We start from the raw sequence: 23,407 nt of genomic DNA, 5'->3' as shown, positions 1-23,407 counted from the left end.
TCACAATTAGTCAGCTCCAGTCATTACTGTGGGTCTGAATTCACATATCTGAGAATAACAAACCCATCTTTCTTCCTTGGTGTCTACCACTTTAAAAAATCAATTTCTGTAACTAAGAATGATTCAAATCCTAGACAGAGTTAAAAAAAAACAAAAAAACGGTTCATAGAAATAAATCATTATTCAAATTTTAGGCATTTGCTTCCATTCTGGACTTGGAAGAATGACTTTCCCTGCCCCTATGGGAATCAACCTGGATATGACCCATGGGATGCTGTCAGGCAATCTGCAGGAGCCACATGCACCTGACCTATCTCCCAGCCACCCTCTTTATTGCTTGCTTCCTGATGAGAGGTAAAGAGTATTATTTATATACTCATTATAGTGTTCTAAGCACCAGGGTCCCCAAATTGGGGGGGGGGGGGGAAAGGGTACACTTTACCAGTGCCCGGAGGCCCTGGGGGACCTGGTCCAGGTTGCAATCCCTGTTACCATGAGGGAAAAATTGAGGCTAAATTGAATGTCATGCCTGAGGATATTTATAGAAACTTATTTCCTTCTATCTAGGTATCTATTGTCCAGATCTTGTGAGGTTTTCTGGGGCCAATCGGAAGCAGAGTTAGAGCAGTCTCAAGCAACATTCTGAACAGTGAATTGCTGGGCCTGCTGGCTTAGCCCAAGCCCTTCTCTAGAATAGAGAGTGTGTGCTTGTGCAGTTCAACTAGGACTTGTAGTCTGAGACAGAGACAGAGAGATTTGTGCCGTTCTGTGACATAGATGTGGGGAAAGCGGTGGATGTGATATACCTTGACTTTAGCAAAGCTTTTGATACAGTCTCCCACAGTGTTCTTATCAGCAAGTTAAAGAAGTATGGGTTGGATGAATGGACTATAAAATGGATAGAGAGCTGGCTAGATCATCGAGTTCAACAGGTAGTGATTAATGGCTCCATGTCTAGTTGGCAGCCAGTCACAAGCAGAGTGCCCCAGGGGTCGGTCTTGGGGCCGGTTTTGTTGAACATCTTCATTAATGATCTGGATGATGGGGTAAATTGCACCCTCTGCAAGTTTGAAGATGACACTAAGCTAGGGGGAGTGGTAGATACCCTGGAAGGTAGAGATAGGATACAGAGTGACCTAGACAAATTGGCGGATTGGGCCAAAAGAAATCTTAAGGGGTTCAACAAGGACAAGTGCAGAATCCTCCACTTAGGACGGAAGAATCCCATGCGCAGCTACAGACAGGGGACGCACGAGCTAGGCAGCAGTTCTGCAGAAAAGGACCTGGGGATTACAGTGGATAAGAAGCTGGATATGAGTCAGCAGTGTGCCCTGATTGCCAAGAAGGCTAATAGCATATTGGGCTGCATTAGTAGGAGCATTGCCAGCAGATCAAGGGAAGTGATTATTCCTCTCTATTCAGCATTGGTGAGGCCACATTTGGAGTACTGTGTCCTGTTTTGGGACCCCCACTGCAAAAAGGATGTGGACAAGTTGGAGAGAGTCCAGCGGAGGGCAACAAAAATGATTAGGGGGCGGAAGCACAGACTTATGAGGAGAGGCTGAGGGAACTAGGCCTGTTTAGTCTGCAAAAGAGAAGAATAAGGGGGGATTTGATAGCAGTCTTTAACTACCTGAAAGAGTGTTCCAGGGAGGATGCAGCTAGGCTGTTCTCAATGGTAGTAGATGACAGCACAAGGAACAATGCTCTCAAGTTGCAGTGGGGGAGGTCTAGATTGGATATTAGGAAAAAGTTCACTAGGAGGGCTGTGAAGCACTGGAATGGGTTACCTAGGGAGGTGGTGGAATCTCCATCTTTAGAGGTTTTTAAGCTGCAGCTAGACAAAGTCCTGGCTGGGACGATTTAGCTGAGGTTACTCCTGCTTTGAGCAGAGGGTTGGACTAGATGACCTCCTGAGGTCCCTTTCAACTCTAATATTCTCTGATTCTATGGTTTAGCATATCAAGATCAAGAACTACCAGTCCCAGAGTTTACAAGAAGTTTACAGGTTTACAAGAAGAAGGAGAGAGTAGTGCTACACTATCTGATTCTTATCTTTTCAAAGATCCAGGCTTGTGGCCTGAAAACATAACAGATTCTATCACTCAAAAATTGTTTTGTCTGGTGTCCTGACTTTTGAAGAAATGCAGAAGCTAGCAAAGTCAATGCCAAAAGATGTTGATGGGCATACTTTTCCTTAATTTCTTCTCAAATGTAAGACTTCCAACAAGAGAGAAAAAATATCAAGAGACTGGCTTGTTTGAAGTGCTACCAACCAAGCACTGTCTTGTTTTCCATGTTGGCTGTTTCCTGAAGGGAGATTTAAACAATGCAATATGCTGGCAAAACATGAAGGGTATTTACCAATTGTGAAAAAATGGCATAAACTATATACTAAACTTCCTGAACATGAAAAGAGCGTAGAACACAAAACTTGCTACCGCCAGTGGAAGCAATCACAGTAGTCACTGTCAGGTGGACATGGAGTGGACAGTGAGATTTTAAATAAAATATTAAGAGAAGCTACAAGATGGAAAGAAATATTGGAAGGATTGTTGAGTGTTACCTTATGTCTTCCTTCACGGGGTTTAGCATTCTAAGGAGATAATAATCTGATAGGTGACCCACACAATGGTAACTTTCTTGGGCCTCTTGAGGATTATAGCTTAGGGGGGGCTAATTCATGATTTTGCAATGAAAAAGGCCAGAAAAATAAACCTTTAATGTTAATGGGTCTAATTATAAAATGTTTGCAGTCACATTGGTCCATTAGAATAAAAAAATCAAGACATTGACAGGATATAATACCTTTATAATGACCCAAAAGTCACAAAATAGTCAGCAAACTTGTAGGACTCTCAGGCTGGGTTTTATGTTAAACAAAAATAGGAAAGGGGGGGGGGGGTATTTTTCAGAAATGTAGAACATATAACAGTAATTTCAGAATTCAAACTTTTTCCATGGCTCATGAGATTTTATGTATGGGATGAAGGATTGTGGTGTGTGTGTGGGAGGGGGCCCATGTTACAAGTTTGTACTGGGCCCGAAAAAATTATGCTTGGGCCCTACTAGGCACTAAACAGATAAAAGAAAGGAGAAGTCATGCAGGAGTATAAAGAAGCAGCCAGAGGAGCAGGGCCTGCTAGGACAGTTGTTCCCAAGATTTTAGTAAGGCAATCCATCAAACTGCACTTTTTCTTCTTTGGGACTAACCCTGCTCCTTCCTCTCCTCCCCTCCCCAACACCATGCTCCCTTTCTCCCCTCCATAGAGTAGGGGGGAACTTTTGGGGACTGTCTGATCCACCTAGACCCTTCCCGTGACTCACTGTGGGTCAGGATCCACCCTTTGGGAAACATGGTGCTAGGACAAGATTGTTGGAACAGAGTGTTATAGGGTTGGAGCACACATTTTTTGAGTGATTGCAGCCCTAGTTAATAGCAGAATGCAGCAACCACCCAGTTTGGAAAGAGCTCCTTTTTGTGTCACAACCTAATATATGAGAGTCACTTGTAGTAAATATTGGCCTCACTGGACTCTTTTCCCAGAATCTTTGCATGAATTTTGAGACAGTTTTGAAAGGAAGACATGGGGCATGGAGAGAGACTTAGTACTGTGCACATAGGGCTTCCTCACAAACCTGTTCCTCCACAATGTTGGGATTATATGGGGCTGCAGGTTGAGGGTGACATGTTGGTTTCAAGGTCACTTAGTTGGTCTTATCTTTCTGAAATCCAGGATGATTGGCTGCCAAGTAACACTGCATTTAAAGTTACTTCAATATAAATTTGAGGGTGGATCTTTAATACAATTGTGTGCCATTTTATTTTTGCATCAGCAATGTATAAATGTCGTGACTAATAGATTGTCTGCTGTACTATATTATTTAATAAGTGAAATATTTTTGGATACAGTAAAGGATTATGCAACGTTGTATGAAAGATGATATACAAAATTAAGTTGTTATTATATATTATAACAGTGAGACCACACTTTGAACACTGCAAACACTTTTGGGCTATGTTTATGTGGAAGGCAAAAAAACCCAACAGAGTGGGAGTAAAAATATTTTGAGGAATAATGGGATGGACTTGAGCAAAGGAAAATACAGTAGAATGTTCAGAGAGTGAAACTGAAAGAAGCTTTATTGCTTCAAAAATATTTCATAGCAGCTTGAACTCAGGTTTACAAAGTAAGGAACCTTCCTGTACTGGCAGGAGGGACGGACAAGACAACATAAAAAATAAATATTATCTCTATGTCTGTAATTAAGAAAAATGTTCTTGAATGTACAGAACACTCATACAAAGTTCTTGTACTATATATGTGACCTCAGTGTACAGAACACTCATAAAATATATAACAAAGTTAATACCCTATTCCAATAAATAATACATGACAAAATTATATTTAAACAGCTATCAAACCACAGGAATCCTTCAGAGACTAAGTGCAAACAACATGAGGCTTTTCTACTCCTAAATTCTTTGACAAAACAAGGGTCTTTGATATAATGACAATGAAAAATGGAAAGGGTAAAAGAAAGAATTATATTTGTGTTCAAAAGGGAGATATGTCAACATATCTGATATTCTGGTGTGGCAGTTTTGTTCCAAAAAAGATCAGTGTTCCTTATTTTAAGGAGAATACTTCAATTCAATTCTTATGTTTTTGACAGACAAGATTGTTTAATAACTAGTTTGGAATTCAGCTAGCATATCCAGCACAGATCATGTAAGCAAATGTAGTTGAAAAGGCTGCTGTTAGCCCATTTGAAAACCTCCAGTTCTTTCTTACCAGAATTACCAAACAAATCAGTTTAAATACAACTTGTTTCACTAATGTCTTTTTGAAACATCACTGCAGTCAGACAGAGTCAAGTTTACCATCTGTTACAAATAGAAATACAGCTATATTCAAGAATTATATCATACAGCTTCCTTTGCAAAGTTTACATGCAAGCTGTTTTTGTCAAAATTAAACCCACTGTGATGATGCATCTTAATATTCAATCAGGCTTTAAGTAAAGAGTAACAAAAGTCCACATATGGATGACAAGCTGTTTCTTCAGTAAATATTTTCCTATTTATTAAGCAGAGGCTTATGGCATATTCCACCAGTCATTTCATACTTAACTACCTGCAGACTAATAAAACAATAACAAGGATAAAACAGCCACTCCAAAAAACTCATTGAAATTTACACCTTTAACAACAGGTCCTCCATGTTCAATGGTGCATCTACTTCATCACTTTGCTTGAAAACTTTTTCTAGCTGGTAGTGGTTATAAAGGTAAAGGGTTTTTAGTGCCCAGTATTTTAAATGAGGTTTTCCTCCCCAAATGATTCTCAATGTGTTTATGCAATAAAAATGCAAATGTAGACTGTTTATATATTTTTCACTGACTCCCAATAGGAAAACATGAAGAGTTTCTGGAGGCTTGTTTCTGCTCCTAAACGTATTAGTGGTGGGGTCTTAATACCCCTACACTTTTTCTATGGATATTATTGTTCTACTTATTTTATATACCAAAATAAACAGCTTGATAAATAACTGCAAATATTATTTCTCAAAACACCTGAAAGAAATAGGTTATTATTTACTCTCTTAGAGAACAGTAGAATTCTTATCATCTAGGGATGTCTTACAAAAGTTTAATCAGCTAATAATTAATCAATCATTTAAGGTTTATATTAGGTAAATGTGTGGCCTGAAAAAGCACAAAGCACTGAAATTAAATGTAAATGTTTCAGATTTTTTTGCATGCAAGTATGCATTGAATAACTTAACAAGCACGTTACGTGAACAATACTCTTACCCTGATGTTGGATCAACAGCTATTGCCTTAGGGTTATGAAGATCAAGATCAATCAGGGTAATGCACACAGTTCCATTGTGATTACATACAAAGATTCTGTCACTGACATGATCCACAAAGTAAAAGTTTCCAGTGAGCCAGTCGATTGCCATTTGTTGTACATCTGCCAAAGGAAAAAATGAGATTATTAAATCAAAAGTCCAAATGCAATATGAATAACTGAATTGTTGGCTACTCCATCAAAACAGATGACGTAAAATTTTAAAGAGCTCAAGATGGTGTTATGATTGGAATATATACAATGACTTTCATTTATTCCTGTGGCACATAATAAGTGATTCAGTTCTCTAGTCAAATACTGAGAATGGTGAATCACTTAGTATCTGTCTGGATAGCTTTGTTCCCTTTTAAGTAGGGAAAACCCAAATACAACTACAAACTTCTGGAACTTTCAAATATATGAATTTATTTCAGCTGGGTGAGGCATTCTGATATAGACTTCTTTATTTTAAATTGGGGGACTACCATCGTTTTTAGTGTTATGCCCAGAAGCTGTGAGCCATCCCCAGAAGCTGCACAAATGAATCAGATGGAGCTTCCTTGTTTATTTTATAAGTGAAATAGAGGTAGATATAGATTTTTCCTTTATAATGGTATAGTACTGTTTAGTGTAGTGTAAATGAACTCTATCTTGTTAATTTCTTGAAGTAAGTTCTTTCCTGAAACCTGTACTATTGAACTCCTGAAACTTTTACTATTGAACCTAAAAAAATATCTTGATGAATTCTCTTTGTGTGTGTGAGTGAGGAGTGTATATGCAGTGCATAAAAAAAACACCAGCCTAAACCGCTCTGAAGATGCCGACTGCCATCCTGACCCTGAAGGCCAAAGAATGTATATTAACAACCCTAAAGTGCAGATAAAGACCCTGAAGTAACTGGGTCCCTGGGAATGGACAAAGTACAGAAATAAGAGAATAGTCAAGCTTGCAATTAGCTGGTATTTGACAACCAGACTGAACCTGGAGGCAGCATGACACAACAAGGCCTATTGACTTACATGAGAGCCAGTGACTATAAAAGATGGAGTAAGAATATGGAAACTTTGGGTTTCGTTCTGCAATCGTCGTCTTGGAGCATCGGACTGAGAGAGGCCCTGCTCCCTCTTCATGCTCAGCCTACTTGGCCACTAGGCTGGTTCGAGCAACACATAAAAGGGCTGATAATTTTATGAAACCAGCTTGCAGAACTTCTTAGATACGAATGTGTGTGTGAATGTGACTGCTTTTTGATATTCGTACATTTAAAATAAATGAGGCTTATTGTCTTGTCCCACTGAATAAGATCCTGCTAGTCTTTTCTTTTATTAGTATAACAAAGCAACATTTCTGCATAAGGGTGCTTTTATGAAATATCACATACCATGAGAAACACAGATATGGGTGGCTGTGTGTTGACAGCATTTCAGATCCCAGTGGAACAGCTGGTTTCCGGAAGTTAGCCCCGTTTTCTATAGATAAATTTGTGTGATGGCTGCTTTAAAACAAGGAAGATGTAACATACACAACTGCAGCTCTTTATAACGTTTATTTAAAACTGATTAAAGAAAAATGTTCTGCTGCAAGTTTAAAAACCCATATGTAAGTGAAAAAGATGAAAAAGTCAATTGTGTATAAAAGAAAAGTTATATATTTTAAATGAAATTACTTTGTTAAGATTCTGAAAAATCTGAGCTATAGCCATTCTTATTTTGCTGCCAGAGTGAGTTATATCAGATGAACAACAACAACAACAAAATAGGAATTCAAACAGGAGTTTATAATGGGATGGTTCTTTTAAATTGTTGTGTATGGTACTTGTCACTGACCATGGCACAGAAACCAGGAGTTTTGTTTCTCGTTAAGGGAGAGATAGTTACTTCAAATTTTATTACATTTTAAAAACAGTGACTATATAATTTTTCCTCTAATGGAATCCTTGAAAGAATTTTTAGATTTTTTTTAAAGCTGGTGCAGTCCCCCCTTTTAAAGATAGTTAAGAACTTAAGAATGACCATACTGGGTCAGACCAATAGTCTATCTAGACCAGTATCCTGTCTTCTGACACTGGCCAATGTCAGGTGCTTCAGAGGGAATGAACAGAAAAGGCAACCTTCAAGTGCTTCATTCCCTATTGTCCACTCCCAGCTTCTGGAAAAGAAAGGCTAGGGACGCTCAGAGCATGGTGTTGCACCCCTGACCATCGTGGCTAATAGCCATTGATGGACCTATCCTCCATTAAATTATCTAATTATTTTTTGAACACTGTTATAGTCTTGACCTTCACAACATCCCCTGGCAATGAATTCCACAGGATGATTGTGTGTTGTATGAAGAAGTACTTCCTTTTGTTTGTTTTAAACCTGCGCCCTATTAATTTCATTGTGTGACCCTTGGTTCTTATATTATATGAAGGAATAAAATCCTTATTCACTTTCTCCACACTAGTTAAGCTTTTGTAAACCTTTATCACATCCCCTCTTAGTTGCCTCTTTGCCAAGATGAAAAGTCCCAGTCTTTTTAATCTCTTCTCATATGAAAGCTGTTCCATACCCTTAATCATTTTTGTTGCCCTTCTCTGTACCTTTTCTAATTCTAATCTATCTTTTTTGAGACGCAGCAACCAGGTCTGCATTCAGTATTCAAGATGTGGGCATACCAAAGATTTATATAGAGGCATTATGATATTTTCTGTCTTATTATCTATACCTTTTCTAATGGGTCCTAACATTCTGTTAGCTTTTTTGACTGCCGCTGCAAATTGAACAGATATATTCAGAGAATTTTCCACAATGATTCCAAAATCTCTTTCTTTAATGATAACAACTAATTTAGAATAGACAGTTTTGTCTATTCTGTTAGGCCAAGCAGTAGGAGTATGAAGAAGCTCTTATCATAAAAACACTTTTATATATTTTCACTCAAATTAATATTTCTGAGCCACACCCACAACATGAAATCCCTCTGGAAGACAATTTAAACCAGTTTCTACCCTGCTTAAATAGTGTTTTCATTATCATAAAATAATATTGTATTATTTTCTCTAAATATTTTAAATGTTAAACACTAAACTACTTTTTAATTTTAAAATGAATTTGCAGTGCCCTATAATAGGCTCCACACTGTAGATAGCAGAAATAGCATCCTTTTTAGCAAGAAAGCTATCACCACTATATAGGCCAGAAGTGGCAATAATAATTGGAATTATATTTCAAAAGACATGAATTGGTACCTTCTTGTTTGTACCTTTAGATTTTTCGTTTGAGAGCAGTGGGTAGAGAGTTCCTTGAAACAGGTGTTCAACTGTTCACCATAAATGCACTTACTGTATCAGGATATGTAATATGCACTCAATTCAGAAAGACAAATTGAAGACAATTTGAGTTTGTGGCAATAAGTGTAGGTTTCTGAACAATGCATTTGCTGAAATACTTAAAATAGACATGAAGAAACTTGTGTTGTCCTTTGAAGGACTGATAATATATACAAGACTTTATTCAATAAAACAACAGGAACAAACATTGGCTGTATTCCATTACACCCATCACATTACACAGTTCACTGCTGTCACTTCTACTCAGAATCTCTTTCCTCCTACTACTTATTTTCCTTTTAATTCAAAGATGATATTACACCCCTTTCCTTAGGAAGACAAGTTTTAGAGATATAGGAATTATATGTACATGTGATAACAGAGGAATATTCCATCTAGTCCCGTATCCTGCCTCCAGTAGTGACCAGTGACAGATGCATTAGAAGAAGGCATCAACCTCCATAGGGTACCTAAATATTATACACTGAGGGAAGGAAGGGGCTTTTTTTTCTTACTCCATGTGGGATATAGCATATGCAATGAAGAATATGGGTGAAATCCTGGCCTCATTGAAGTGAATGACAAAATTCCCAATGGGGTCAGGATTTCACCCTATAAATTGATATTGTAGTATTTATGTAAAATTTTCAAAAGAGCTTAATTCCCATTTTCAGAAGGGAATTTTAAGCACTTAGAAGCTTAAGTCCCATTTACTGGGAGTGAAAATTAGGGTCCTATGTGCTTAAATCAATTCTGAAAGTGGAACCTAGGCTCCAAAATCATTTAAACACTTTTGAAAATGTTGCCCTCTGTAATTTTATAATATATTATATAGTATAGGTATTATATAAAGGTATTATATAGTGATATAATTACTTAATCATTTTTAAACATTAAATTATTGACCAATAATTTCCTATAGATGTGACTTCCTCAGGTATATTAGGTAATGCTTGACCAAGAAATCAGAAAAAGACAAACCATAAGACAAGGAAAGTAGTTATTTTTTCCTTCTTTTAAATAGCTTTTACATAATATCTGCATATATCTCAAAGGTATGATTAACAGAGCTGGTCAAAAAAATTTAACACATGAAAAAGAAAAATCTTTCATAGAAATATTGATAAGATTTCCTGTTTTATGATCAGCTCTATTCATTCACATTTCACAAGAAATGAAATAAACACCCATTTTATGTTGAAGGCTAGAGGTTAAAACAGCATGGATGACTATAGCAAATTTCACATCAGAAAGAAATGGTCACAGCTGAGGCTGCTTGGGAATCCAAGAGATGTCAAGGACTCAGAAGCAACTTCTAAGTGATAATGTGCTTGACATAGAGTAGAAAAAAACACTGAGGGCTGTTAGTATTTACCTACCCTTCCTTCCACAATATGGGCCGCCTGCGAGGAGCTGTGCCAGAGCAGAACTCTGCTTCAGCTTGCAAAAGCCATATGTAACAGGTTGGTAGGTTACAGAACTCTCCAAAGGAACACAGGGCTTTTCCATGGGGAAACTCTAAACTTAGGCACTAAAACCTTCCACACACAAGCAGATTAATTACTGCTGACTCTGGCAGGTGGAACTTGTCAGCATTAACTGGGATATAAAAAGGAATGCAGAGGCTCTCTGGGGCAAAGGGAACTAGGGTCTGAGTCATGGAAGCCCTTCAGGGCAGTCCTAGAAACACTTTGTTTTGGGAAAATGCTAATGCAAAGGTTTACGTTTTGTTGTTATTTTACACCACATTTCCAAAAGCTCAGAGATGGATGGGGGAACCTGTGCAAAGGGTTAGATTCTCTGCAGAGCTCATGGCATACTCTAGTTTTGAGGAAAGGCGCTACTTCATGTATTGCCCATGTAGAGGATAAAATGTTCCTTAATCTGAAAAGGACTAACTCTGGATACACAGAGCCTGAATGTTTGAATCAGAAAAAGAAGCAGTGATTCCTTGCCCACATCGAGTGACTTCTCCAGTTGTGTCCCCTTACCTTAACTGCTGCCCTCCCCTGCTCTAAAGTTGCTGTACTCTTTCTCCCCTAACTGCGGAAAGAACCCTTCCCTTTCAATTACCATTAGGCTCTGTTTCTCTGAGAACGAGTCTATTGTTGTCTACAGCAGAACTAGGTTGGCAGTGAGGGTGGGACAGATCTGGGACATCACGGTAACTGTCCTCACACCCAAGGTTGCTCCCTCCACCTTCTCTCTTTTCCTGAGGTCTCTCACTCTGGAGTCAGAGAGAGGGGGACAGGAGGTGAAGAGCAACTACTTTGTTGACACTTGGTTGTTGGAGATGCAAGCTCTTGAACCCAGAATCTGCTACTTTTAACAAGGTAGTTGACACATCTGAAAAAACAGTGCTATAGTGGGGAGAAGCTGGTTACTGTTGGAGGAGCTGTGGTTATGGATTTGAGTAGTAAATTTTACACTGGGGTGGAGGGGCAGAAATCAGAGGAACATAATCAGAGCCAGCATCACACATATATATGGATTTTTCTCAGGACAAACTGTAAACAAAGGAGGCGTAATCACACAGTATCAATAGGAGAGGAAAATTTTCAGAAGAGGCACATGTACACATGCCTCCTCAGAGTGCTGCTGCAGGAAAAGAGGAAGAAATCTCCCAGGCTGCAACGCCTCCTCTCTGCTGAACTATACACCTTGTAATATAAACCCTCTGGGTCATTATATCACTTCCATCTAATAGCAACATGGAAATTCAATGCACTTTAGCAACTACATTTATTAGCTACAAACATATGTTGTGTATTTTCTGTGTTGAAGGATCGGTTGCTCTTTCTGTCTTGTGTCTACTTTTTCTCTATGCTGCATGCCCTGCTTGTAAATTATAGCTGGTAAATTGCTCACAAGAGAAAAAATTTGTAATAAATTTCCAAAGTTCACCTAACTCAAAAAAGTGCATTCCACACTTTACTAAGTACATAAAAAAGCCACTTAACTAGTAGATGCATTTTTTATGACTCAGGCTTTTAATCTCTTCAATTTTGCTATCACCAAAGAACGAAAAGTCACATTAAACAACTTTTAATTCTGCAGCTCTACAATTACCATGCAAGTTGGCTGCAGTATAACTTTTAGGGATGCTGTTTTGTTTTTAAATATATTTTAGAACATACTTTGTACTAAATAAGTTACTAAATAGCTTCTACAGCATGGGTCTAAATTCTCTGATCAATGCCTAGTTCTGTACAGAATAATTATCACACCCATATTTTTAACATAATTAAACATTTTTTCAGTTGCATACTCCAGGCATACAGCCTTCAAGCGCTCCAAAAGGGAAAGTCTATCCACTGAAGACATCTATATTTATATCTGGACATACTGTATATACCTGTAATTTCTTTTTTATGGTAAAGACACTTTTCCTATTAATTTGATGCTAACAAACCACCATTCTTTCTGTTTCACTCTCCAGAAACAAATATACCCAATTTCCTATTAAGAAATCTAGAAAAAATAGTACAATAGGCATTTATTATATTCAAAACATCAGTTAAGTTAATGAGTATAGGAGAGAGCAAAATTTGGCTCAAAGTGTATTTATTACCACATTAGTATACCATTATCGAGAGAAAAAGGTGACTGTTGTATAAGCTACTGTGAAATATTGGACTGTAAAGATATGAAAGGGTTGTGCAGTTTTGCAATGTAATGCTTGCACAGTTTATGACATCATCAGGACTCTAAAATATCTTATACTTCATGTTACATGTTATGTGTTCTTTAATTCCAATTGTTTATCAATATTAATAGACTTTTATAGTGTATGCATTGCTGTTAATGTAAATGTATTAATTTCCACTAGAAAAAAGACTTCCAAAGGGAAGTGTTCATGTATAGAAAAGAGGGGGAAAAAGAAAAGAAAAGAAAAGAAAAGAAAAGAAAAGAAAAGAAAAGAAAAGAAAACCTCTCTATTCTTTTATTTGTTACTTTGTCATCATGAAGGACTCTGAAATAGCAAAAGTATCTAATCACTAAATATTGCATAGAGAACTTTGATTTTTCCAACAAAACTAACAAATTGCCTCTGTCCACATGTTTTAGCAAAAAGCCCTTTTTTCCTTGACATGAGAGGAGGCATATGTATTTTCAATACCTAGGGACAAATGACATAATTAACCTTAAGAAATCCTGCACTAGCACTAGGGCATAGTCCTCATGCAGTTTTTGATAGACAAATAAGATTTTTGCAAGGTTTTTTGACGCATTCCAATGTAAAAAAAGCTAACAATTGTTCAGAAATGGGCACATTCCATGTCTCTTTCTGAGTAACAAGTACAAAATCTCTGTACATTTTTAAGCTAGAAAATTGAGCTTCTTAAACCTCAAAAATTGCTTAGGGGATTTCCTACCGCTGAACACTGTCTATTGTGGGTGCCGTCTGAAGATCTTAGGATCCACTAAAGGCTAACAAGAGCAACAACCTAAATAAGCAATTATCAAGGGAAATGTGTCCTTGTATTGGTTTTAACACTTAAAGATCATTTTCATTGCTTTGATGCTATCAAAGTGATTTCATATCAGCCATAGCTTCATTGACATCAGACTGTGAATCTTCTGTTTCATTTTGGGATTGTGGTTGGATTTATTTCCATTAACCAATAGAATACATATTTAGGTATAGAGTCGTTTCCAGAATAAAGAATATGGAGGTTTGTATCTGAATATTTCTGAAGGATAATGTAATTCCTTTTTTCCAAAAACATAAACAAAAACCAAAGACAAGCCAACAAACCCACAAACACCTTGTTTTTTTCTTAAAATCTGTACAATATAATTTTTAAGGTGGTTACGCTTACCTCCCCTTCAAAATAAAACTGTAGCCCAAAATATTATTTTTAAGAAATAAGACCATTTATATCGGAATATAGTATAGTTCTTCTGTATTGTTGTTTTTTTGTGGGTTTTTTTGGGGGGGGAGGGGAATTCACAGACAAAATCTGGGGTTTGGGCAGGTTTAATATAGTAGCATATTTTATGTTTTGAAGGCTTAATTTTTGTGCAGTCCTGGTGGGGGTAACAGAGTGTTTGTTATGATATTCAAATAAGGAAGCTTTAAAATGTTAGTAAGTCAATACCATACAGCTCATTTTAGTGCTGTTCATTTGTAAAATGTCTCTATGTAAATATTTTGAAGCACTTGGAGCAGAGGAAGGTGATCAGGAACAGTCAGCATGGATTCACCAAGAAAAAGTCATGCCTGACCAACCTGATTGTCTTCTATGATGAGATGACTGGCTCTGTGGATGTGGAGAAAACAGTGGACATGATATACCTTGACTTTAGCAAAGCTTTTGATACGGTCCTTGACAGTATTCTTGCCCGTAAATTACAGATGTATGGGTTGGATGAATGGACTGTAAGGTGGAGAGAAAGCTGGCTATATCACTGAACTCAATAGGTAGTGATCAACAGCTCGATGTTTACTTGGCAGCCGGTATCAAGTGGAATGCCCAGGGGTCAGTCCTGGGGCCAGTTTTGTTCAAAATATTCATTAATGATCTAGAGGATGGGGTGGATTGCACCTTCAGTAAGTTTGAAGATGACACTAAGCTGGTAGATACGCTGGAGGGCAGGGATAGGGTATGGACAAATTGGAGGATTGAGCCAAAAGAAATCGGATGAGGTTCAACAAGGACAAATGCAGAGTCCTGGACTGAGGATGAAAGAATCCCAGGCACTGCTACAGAGTGGGGACCGACTAGCTAGGAAGCAGTTCTGCAGAAAAGGACCTGGGAGTTATAGTGGACAAGAACCTGGATATGAGTCAACAGTGTGCCCTTGTTGCCAAAAAGATTCATGGAATATTGGGCTGCATTAGTAGGAGCATAGTCAACAGACCGAGGAAAGTGATTATTCAGCCCTGATGAGGCCACATTTGGAGTATTGTGTCCAATTTTGGGCCCCCCCACTACAGGAAAGATGTGGACAAATTGGAGAGAATCCAGCGAGGGCAATGAAAATGACTAGGGGGCTGGAGCACAATGAGGAGAGGAGAGGCTGAGAGAACTGGCTGAGAGAACTTGTTTAGTCTGCAGAAGGTGAGAGTTAAAAGGGATTTGATAGCAGCCTTCAACTACCTAAAGGGGGATTCCAAAGAGGATGGAGCAAGGCTGTTCTCAGTGGTGGCAGATGACAGAACAAGGAGCAATGGTCTCAAGATGCAGTGGGGGAGATCTAGATTGGATATTCGGAAAATCTTTTTCACTGGGAGGGTGGTGAAACACTGGAATGGGTTACCTAGGGAGGTGGTAGAATCTCCATCCTCACAGGTTTTTAAGGCTCAGCTTGACAAAGCCCTGGCTGGGATGATTTAGCTGGGGTTGGTATTGCTTTGACAGGGAGTTGGACTAAATGACCTCCTGAGGTCCCTTCCATTCCTAATCTTCTATGATTCCATGAGGTCTAGTCAAGAATTTTCTGATGAAACCTTTTTTGATAGAAAATTGGGTTTTTGATTAAACACTTTTTTTCCCTAAAATTGTCTGTTTGGACTGGAAAATTTTGATGTTTCATCAAAAAATGTAAACCAAAATATTTAAATTCAATACTGGTGCAACAGGGCCTTATAGAAGTTGTAGTTCAGATGTGTTATGTGCTCCCATTTTATCTAGGAGCCTGGCTGTCTCACTGGATTACATCTGTCATGATACACCATGGCCAGGGACTTTTTGAGGTACTATCACCCCCCCACCATGAGGGGAGAAGAGGGTTCATCATGGCAGATGTACTCCAACCAGAGAGGAGAGGAGAGTGGGAGCATGAGGTATGCAAACTACAAATACCATGAGGAATCACATTGTCACTTTGAATTGAAATATTTCAGTTCCCAGCCAAAATATTATGCCAAAGAGTCAAAATTTTATGCAGAAAAAAATATTTTCTCTATTATTATTTATATTACTATAGCACCTATAAGTTTTAGCCATTGTGTGCTAATATGTCTGATTTGTAATGTTGTTCCTTATAAAATATTAATGGACTGAATTATGCCTTAAGGAATTGGGGGTAGGGTAGACAATCAAGTAGGAGCTCTGATATCCAGTTGGTCTGAGGCAGGTACAGAGTGATGCCTAGAGCTCCAGAGAGCACAGCCACTAGACTACCATTGAGAGGGGTGAAGTGCTTTCTAACTTTTGTCCCCAGTCATTCCCAATACAAGTGTATATTTTGGGGAAATCCTTCTTCTAGGCCTCTGACAGACATCAAGATCAGAATACCAGAGTTATGACTAGCCTTAGAGACCTAGGATAATTTTTGTTGTTCAGGTTTAGCATACTGTAACCAACCCCTTTCAAAGAGTCACTGTTAGTGCTGTTTTTGCCACTCTCCTAGATGGTTGGCATTGGTTTTGGTGTACTATGCACTCAGAGGCAACTGCTATAGTGTGCAAACACTGCACCCTTCAGGCTCCAGCCCTCAGTGAGATTCCAAAAACACACAGTCTGATGAATTACAAAGGATTGCTGTACTAGCACTGCCAGAAACAAACAGTGCAGCTACCACAGGCATGATAGCTTTAACAGTTCCACATTGAATTCAAGAAACCCAGCACACAACAGGTGCCAATCCAGCATCTAAAGGCAGGCCAGTTCAGGGATATGAAGGTGGCGCTCCTCAGGCTTAATACAAGGGATAATTACTGGAGGCCTCTCCTCTTCAGGAGGCCATCATACACTAGCCAGACTTCAGTCCTTTGGTCCTTCTTGTTTGCACAGTTTCTCTGTTTGCAGTCTACTCTCAAGTCTCCGCTTGGCACAACTACTGCTGGTCCCTTGGCCAGCAACAAGCTGCTTCCCAGCCCACCTATTCATTTTTCACTCCCAGAGCCCAAGGTGCCCAGCTTTTTCTCCACAGCCAGCTCCCAGGCTGCTCTCCCAGAGCTTCCAGTTCTAGTCCCTCCAGGGACATGTCTCCCTGGCCTCTAGAAGAACTGCTCTTTCCTGAGCAAGAGGGATTATGGAGCCCTCTCATGACTGCATTCTGTAATGGGGGTTAACAGTGACTAATGAGGAGGCAGTAGGTTAATTACAATAATCTGAAAAGAATAAATTCTGCTGCAAGCAGTATTGCCAACCCCACATTTACAAAAAAGTTAAGCTTCCAAAAGTCATGAGATGGCTTAAAAATCACAAAATTCTTAAAAAAAAAAAAAAAAAAAAAAAAAAAAATCTAGGTTCTTGCCTTCTGGTTTTTGAGCCTCTAGGGTGCTCTTGTTTCTTTCAAACTTTACTCCACAACTGTGAGGGCTGCAACCCTCCTTCCACACCACACTCCACCCCACCTGACAACAAAAGTTGAGATTCCACCAGAAAAACACACATTATTGCAAGTCTTTCAATACAGTGATGTGAGTTCTGGGAAGTCTTAGTATCTGTTTTTACAGAAAGAAACAAAAGTATGTGTGTGCAAAGAGATGAAATAATTTAATTCAGGAGCAGGGTAAGAGAAAGCAATTTGGATGGTAGCTTTATATTGCCTCCTTCAAATTTCTCATCTCAAGATAGATTTTTAAATGCATCTTACTAAAAAAAGACAGATCTTCGTTAAAAGAAATGAGCCTCTGCTTTTTTCCTGGACCTAAAAGATGTATAGTATCAATCCCACCAACTATCTAATAGTTGATACACGCTAACATGGTGGTGTGGGAAAGACTAGATAGTCATTGCGTATGCTGTGCCTCGTTCCTAATAACCATCTGCCATAATTATCGATCCTGCACCATTTACAAAGCATTACTTAGATTAATCAGATGTATGTGTACATACTGAGTTTCTGACAAACATGCCATAAATAATGATTAAGTCAAATTTGCTTAAAACAAACAAACAAAAACAGAATAAAAAAACCTGATGAGAAGTAGCCATCCATTTTCCTCTGAAGAATCAGCCACAAATACGTATTCTCTTTGAGGAAGCAGCTTTTTTCAGAACATCACTTTGTTTCAATTTGCATTGGTAGAGAGTTGTGAAAAGTCTAACAAATCGAATTTAAATAAACATTCTTCAGAGCTCCATGCACCTTCACCCTAAGTTTCTCAAATTAAGTGATATTATGCAGCAGCCTTGTTCCCTGAATAACAGGGAATTTAAATGGCAACAAACTGGGTTATAATACATCTTAAAGGCACAATATGTATTCTGTTCAACCCTGCAGTCTGCTAAGAGGCACTTATTTTTAAAAACTGATTTGGGACGGGGGAGGGGAGAGTTTGAGGCTAAAACGTTCAAACCTGGGAGTTTATTAGGATCCTAGCCTATATTTAGGCTTCTAAATAAAAACAACCTACTTTTTTAGAAGGGGTGAACACGTGTTAGTCCCGCTGAAATTTATCTGCACTCAGTATCTTTGAAAATCATGTTTTATATTTAGGTTCCGAAATATGGAATTAGGAAACTAATTTTAGGCACACAGACTTGAAAATTCTGAGTTTAGCCTTTAGATTAAAACGGGAGTTTTTATCCTGCCTATGGCACGGCCAATTTAGTAAAACCACAAGGCCCAATTTTAAAACACTTATGTTGAATATTAACTGACAAGCATAGTTCCATTGACTTCAAAGGGATCCCTAATAAACGCTCACCAAGATGAGTGAAGATTCCACTCTCTGACCTAAGGCACACTTCCATGGCTTACCATGTGTATAACTAAGAGCAGAATCTGGCCAAAGAAGGCAATATGTTTACTTCTGTTAACACAACTATAGGAGAGCAGATATCTGTGTACTGGGTTGGTTGGCACGAAAGTAAAGGAACAGGTGCTCTGCGCCGCACTTTCTTTAACTCTGGAGAAGCCCTTCCTTTCCAAATCTGCAGAGATTAGTTTCCACAAATTGGTAAGAGGCATGCTAGTACAGAATGGACCAGATCCAACAAATACAGTGTGAGCCTGGCAACTATCCAAGAAGATACCTACAAATGAGTCAATACTGCTCCAACGCTCAATTCATATTTCCATCCTCTTTGTAGAGAGATATTTGCATGGGCTTGGGAGGAAAGATGCTGTATGACTAGAAGGTGTTCAGCCATCACTGCACAGGGGCCACTTCACAGTGAGGCTGCAACTTTCTTTCGTCATGGATCCCTGGGATCAGCAGGATTTAGGAGTCACTTTTCCTGCCTCTACTTTCCTTCCCTCTGCCTGAGGGAAACATTCCAAGGAAGCCTAACAAGGTTCACCTCTCAGGTTCCCCCTAAACTCCATCCCATGCTGTGAAATGCTGTCTACCATTCAAGATATCTGACTTCTGGAATGAGTGAAATGGGTGCAATTTTCTTTTAATGTCTCATTTTCCCATCTTTTGCCATGATGCTCTGTATATGAGCTGTGTTCTACAATATAATATGGGAATGTGCAGGAATGTGAAACTCACCCACACAATGAAATGAGGTAATGACCTTCTGGATGGATTTTTTTTTAAATCCTCAGGATTAAATATTTTTGTAGAGAGTGAATTTTCTGCTGCCAATTTGATGTCAGAAATAAGTATGAACAGTGGAAAACCAACACATCTCTAATTTCTGCGTTAGCGAGTTTCGAGTGTGTTGCCAAATGATTGTAAACTTGTAATGGGGTCCCAGCAGCCTGGCATCTAAGCACAATAAAGGCAGATTTATAGAGGTATCTAGCTATAACAATCTTTTTCTTAACTGCACATTCAAAAGGCTTCTTATAAATCTGTTGAGACAGTAAATCAGAACTGGTTATTTACTTCAAAGCAGTTAAGTCATCTGCAGTTAATCTTAAAATTACAGCATAATTTAGCATCAATAGCTGTCTCATCAAGCGTGTGGACTTAAGAAGAAGGAACGTGACATGGCTGTGTTAGTTTACAATAGCTGGCTATTCTAATTGCCCTTCCTAAAAGGTGAGAGTATGGCCGTCCACCTTCTTATCAGAACTATGCCTCCCACTGCCTGCCTGCCTTCTGTGTCATGGACTTCATAAAAATAGTCTTCATTTCTTGAAAATAATACTGCCATTTAAATGTTTTCCCATAAAGACGCCAAACAGCAGATAATTAAACTTTTAAAGATGAATAAAATATTTTAATAAAATATGGATTTACTTTTGTAGTAAAAAGGTTATTAAGGAAAATGACTTAGGGAAAAAAGTTAGAATATTTTAATATAGTAGGTGAGCACAGGCCTCTCAGATATGCTTCTCCAGGGATAACATAAAAGTTACTTATTTTAGTCAGCTTTTCAAGAGTGAATTCACATTTAAGAGTTTATTGTATCAGGAGGAGATTGCCAAAGAAACAACACTGATTCACAATACTTGAAGTACACTCTATTCACCCAATTGAATCAGCATATGTAAGATGTATGCCTTCATTTCACAGGCTGTATATTGAGCTCATAAACAGGCATGCCAATGTTGTTGCTCCTCGCAGTGTATGGACTGGCTGATATTAAATACAAAAACTGGTGGCTACACTAGTATTAGGAATCAAGCTTTGTTTCTTCTCCCAATGGGAAGTGTCAGATTCATTTAACAAACACTCTCAAAAACTGGTATTTCTCTTTACTGACCAGCATTTCTGAGATTTCCAAATGAAAAAAAAGTTACGTATTTTTCATAATGTAGAAGTTTTCATGAGTTTTCATTAGTTACTGTCTCTGTAATATATTAAGGAAAAAAAGGAATGAAGAGTTCTGAGAATGAGAGTTATATTCTCTCTCTCTCTCTCTTTCTAATATATCAGGCTAAAGAAGAAATGCAAATCTATTTAAATCTATAGTGCAACACTTTCCCAGTTTGCTGACACTTGACAAAATGTGTTTTGTTGAAACATTGGTTTAGAATACATCAGAAATCTATTAGAGAACAAATGTCATTCTAATTTAAATCAAATCTGATTAATATTAGTAGCAGGAATATTTAAAAAAAATCATCATCTTGATTATAAATTCACACATTGTATAGTCAATCAGTTAAAGTAGCTGGCTCGTTATTTCACTCACTATAAATACAAAATCATACTAAGTGTTTTAACAGACATTGAATTTCTCTCTCAGGATTACTACAGAAGGAGGATAGTAACTTTTTATATTAAAAACACCATATAGTATGTTTTTATAGCTCTCTCCCTTCCTCCAAAAAACAAATACAAATTGTTTCATATAATTATAAAAAGTTTCTGGAGATAATTAAGGCTATCATCATACAAAAGTACAGAACAATTAATACTAACTGATGACTCTACTGAAGTGTTATGCATGCCAGCTACCCACAACCGTGAGATAACATATACATTTAATGTCAATTAGCTCCAAGATTCCCTACATTATAGTGTGGATTGAACAAAAATGAACAAAATTGTCTGTACCTAAAAACTGTGAACACAGCTAGTTTGTGATAAAAACATGCTCATATTACTGTTACTCCACTCTCCCTCTCTCCTCTTTTACCCAATTATTTGTTTAATCTAATTGTTCTGTTTTGTCTTAAATTAAGATAATAAAACAGAGATTGTCTTTTACTACATGTCTGTCTGACCACCCAGGCAGACAAATGTTTGTACAAAAAATTCAGGCCTAGCTGGAGCATCACTACTATAAGGCAAGTAATTAAAAACAATAATAATACAAGAGGAAGTTGTAGACCTATGTACCAGTTATTTTTGTTCCCTTTTCTGAAGAAAGACCATCAGAAGCAAACTTCTTGGATGCATCTTATTTATAGCTTGATTCTGCCATCCTTGCATTGAAATGCACCTTATTCCACAAGCAATCCCATTGGTAAGGTACTTCTCAATGTGAATAAGAGTGACAGGCTCTGACCCTTAATGATTTGTTAATACACTTATCATAGATGGAATGCTACCTAATATTAAACCATAGAACCAACAGTAAACCATATAAATTGTTCTATGACCGTTGTCGTTTCAGAGAGGCAGAATACTTAACCAAAACTCTTGGGACTGCAGCTTCTGCACCTTGCTTTTGAAAGGTACAGTGTCTATTCCCATAGCACCCCTTTCTGATCACCTGTGGGAGGCTAGTGCCACCAGCCTTGTGGAGTTCTATCTACTTGTACTTATGTGGCCCAGATCATTGTAGCACCTTATAGTCCTTGATGTGTTTACCCGCACAACAGCCCTGTGAGGTAAAGAACTGCCTTTATCCCTATTTTATAAATGGGGAACTGAGGCATAAGAGACTAAGTTACTCAGTCAAAGTCATACAGGTAGTCTTCAGCCCAGGCTAATGTCCTAACCACTAGACCACCCTCAATCCCCTCGGAGCAAAGAAAGCCATGGTGCCTCCTCCCTTGCACAGATGTGTAATGAATAAAGGAGAATACCTGCACCATTTCTGTTTCTTGCACACTCACAGGGGGGCTGATCATAGTCTTGCCCTATATTTGTAAGGGTTTTGTCCAGTCTAATGTTAAATGACTTGTGTGGTAGGACTTCCCCTGAGCGAAACACCCAATATTAATGTTCTCTATTACTTTGAAAATATGAAGGAGCCACTGAAACTAGGTACTGTAGGAGCTGTGCATTCCTCACCACACAATGCCTCTCTAGATGGAAGCAGTAGTTTCTTGGACTGAGAAACTTTTGGCCACCTTAAATGTAACAGTTTATAAAGAAAACATATTTGAACATTGCCCAGAGTAACTATATAATTTTATTTTTATGATGATAAACTTTATAAAAACTTATGAAAATATATGGAGTTTGGTGAAAGATTAACAGAATTGTTGATCATGCATGTTTGTTTGTTTTGACATAAGAAAAAACAAAGGCAGTCTGCTGATTGGAGGCAACATAGAGTGTGGATTGCAGCAGACGCACAGACTTTTACAAAATTTATATTAATGACTGAAGTTTGGTCACTGTAAAGGTAAACTTGTAAAGGTTGTAAAGACTTGTAAAGGTAGTTAGGCATTGCTCCTGTCAGTGCTCCAATTCCTAACTTACTTAGGGTCCTAAGTCTCCTTTTCAAAAGTGACTTAGGCACTTAGGAACCTTTCAAGATCTGGGCCTAACTTCCATTGAAACCAATGCCTAAATACTTATAAGGATCTAGGCATTAGGACTAGATCCACAAAGGGGACTCAAGCTCTGCATTGCAATACCTAATCTTTAGGTGCTCTGCCACTGAATGGAATCCACGGCCCTGAGTTCGGAGGCCAGGCTCCCTATACAATTCATGGGAGGTCAGGCACTTGAAAATGGGATTTGCAGCAGCCCTCAAGGTGTGTTG

At 38.2% G+C, this 23,407-nt stretch overlaps 1 protein-coding gene across 1 annotated transcript in view; it reads right to left on the bottom strand.

Annotated features, from left to right (window-relative positions):
* Window positions 1-23,407, bottom strand: part of LRP1B (LDL receptor related protein 1B) — a 1,171,881-nt gene that overhangs the window by 627,091 nt on the left and 521,383 nt on the right. Inside the window, 1 exon segment of the mRNA XM_067549510.1 lies at window positions 5,818-5,980. Within this exon segment, the coding sequence (XP_067405611.1) occupies window positions 5,818-5,980 (163 nt within the window).

This window comes from Emydura macquarii, unplaced genomic scaffold (assembly GCF_026122565.2).
Source record: "Emydura macquarii macquarii isolate MOO-44397 ecotype Brisbane River unplaced genomic scaffold, CSIRO-AGI_Emac_v2 contig_1253, whole genome shotgun sequence".
NCBI classification, from domain to species: Eukaryota; Metazoa; Chordata; order Testudines; family Chelidae; genus Emydura; species Emydura macquarii.
The sequence above is the reverse complement of the archived record's forward strand: the minus strand, read 5'-3'. Positions and strand labels throughout refer to the sequence as shown.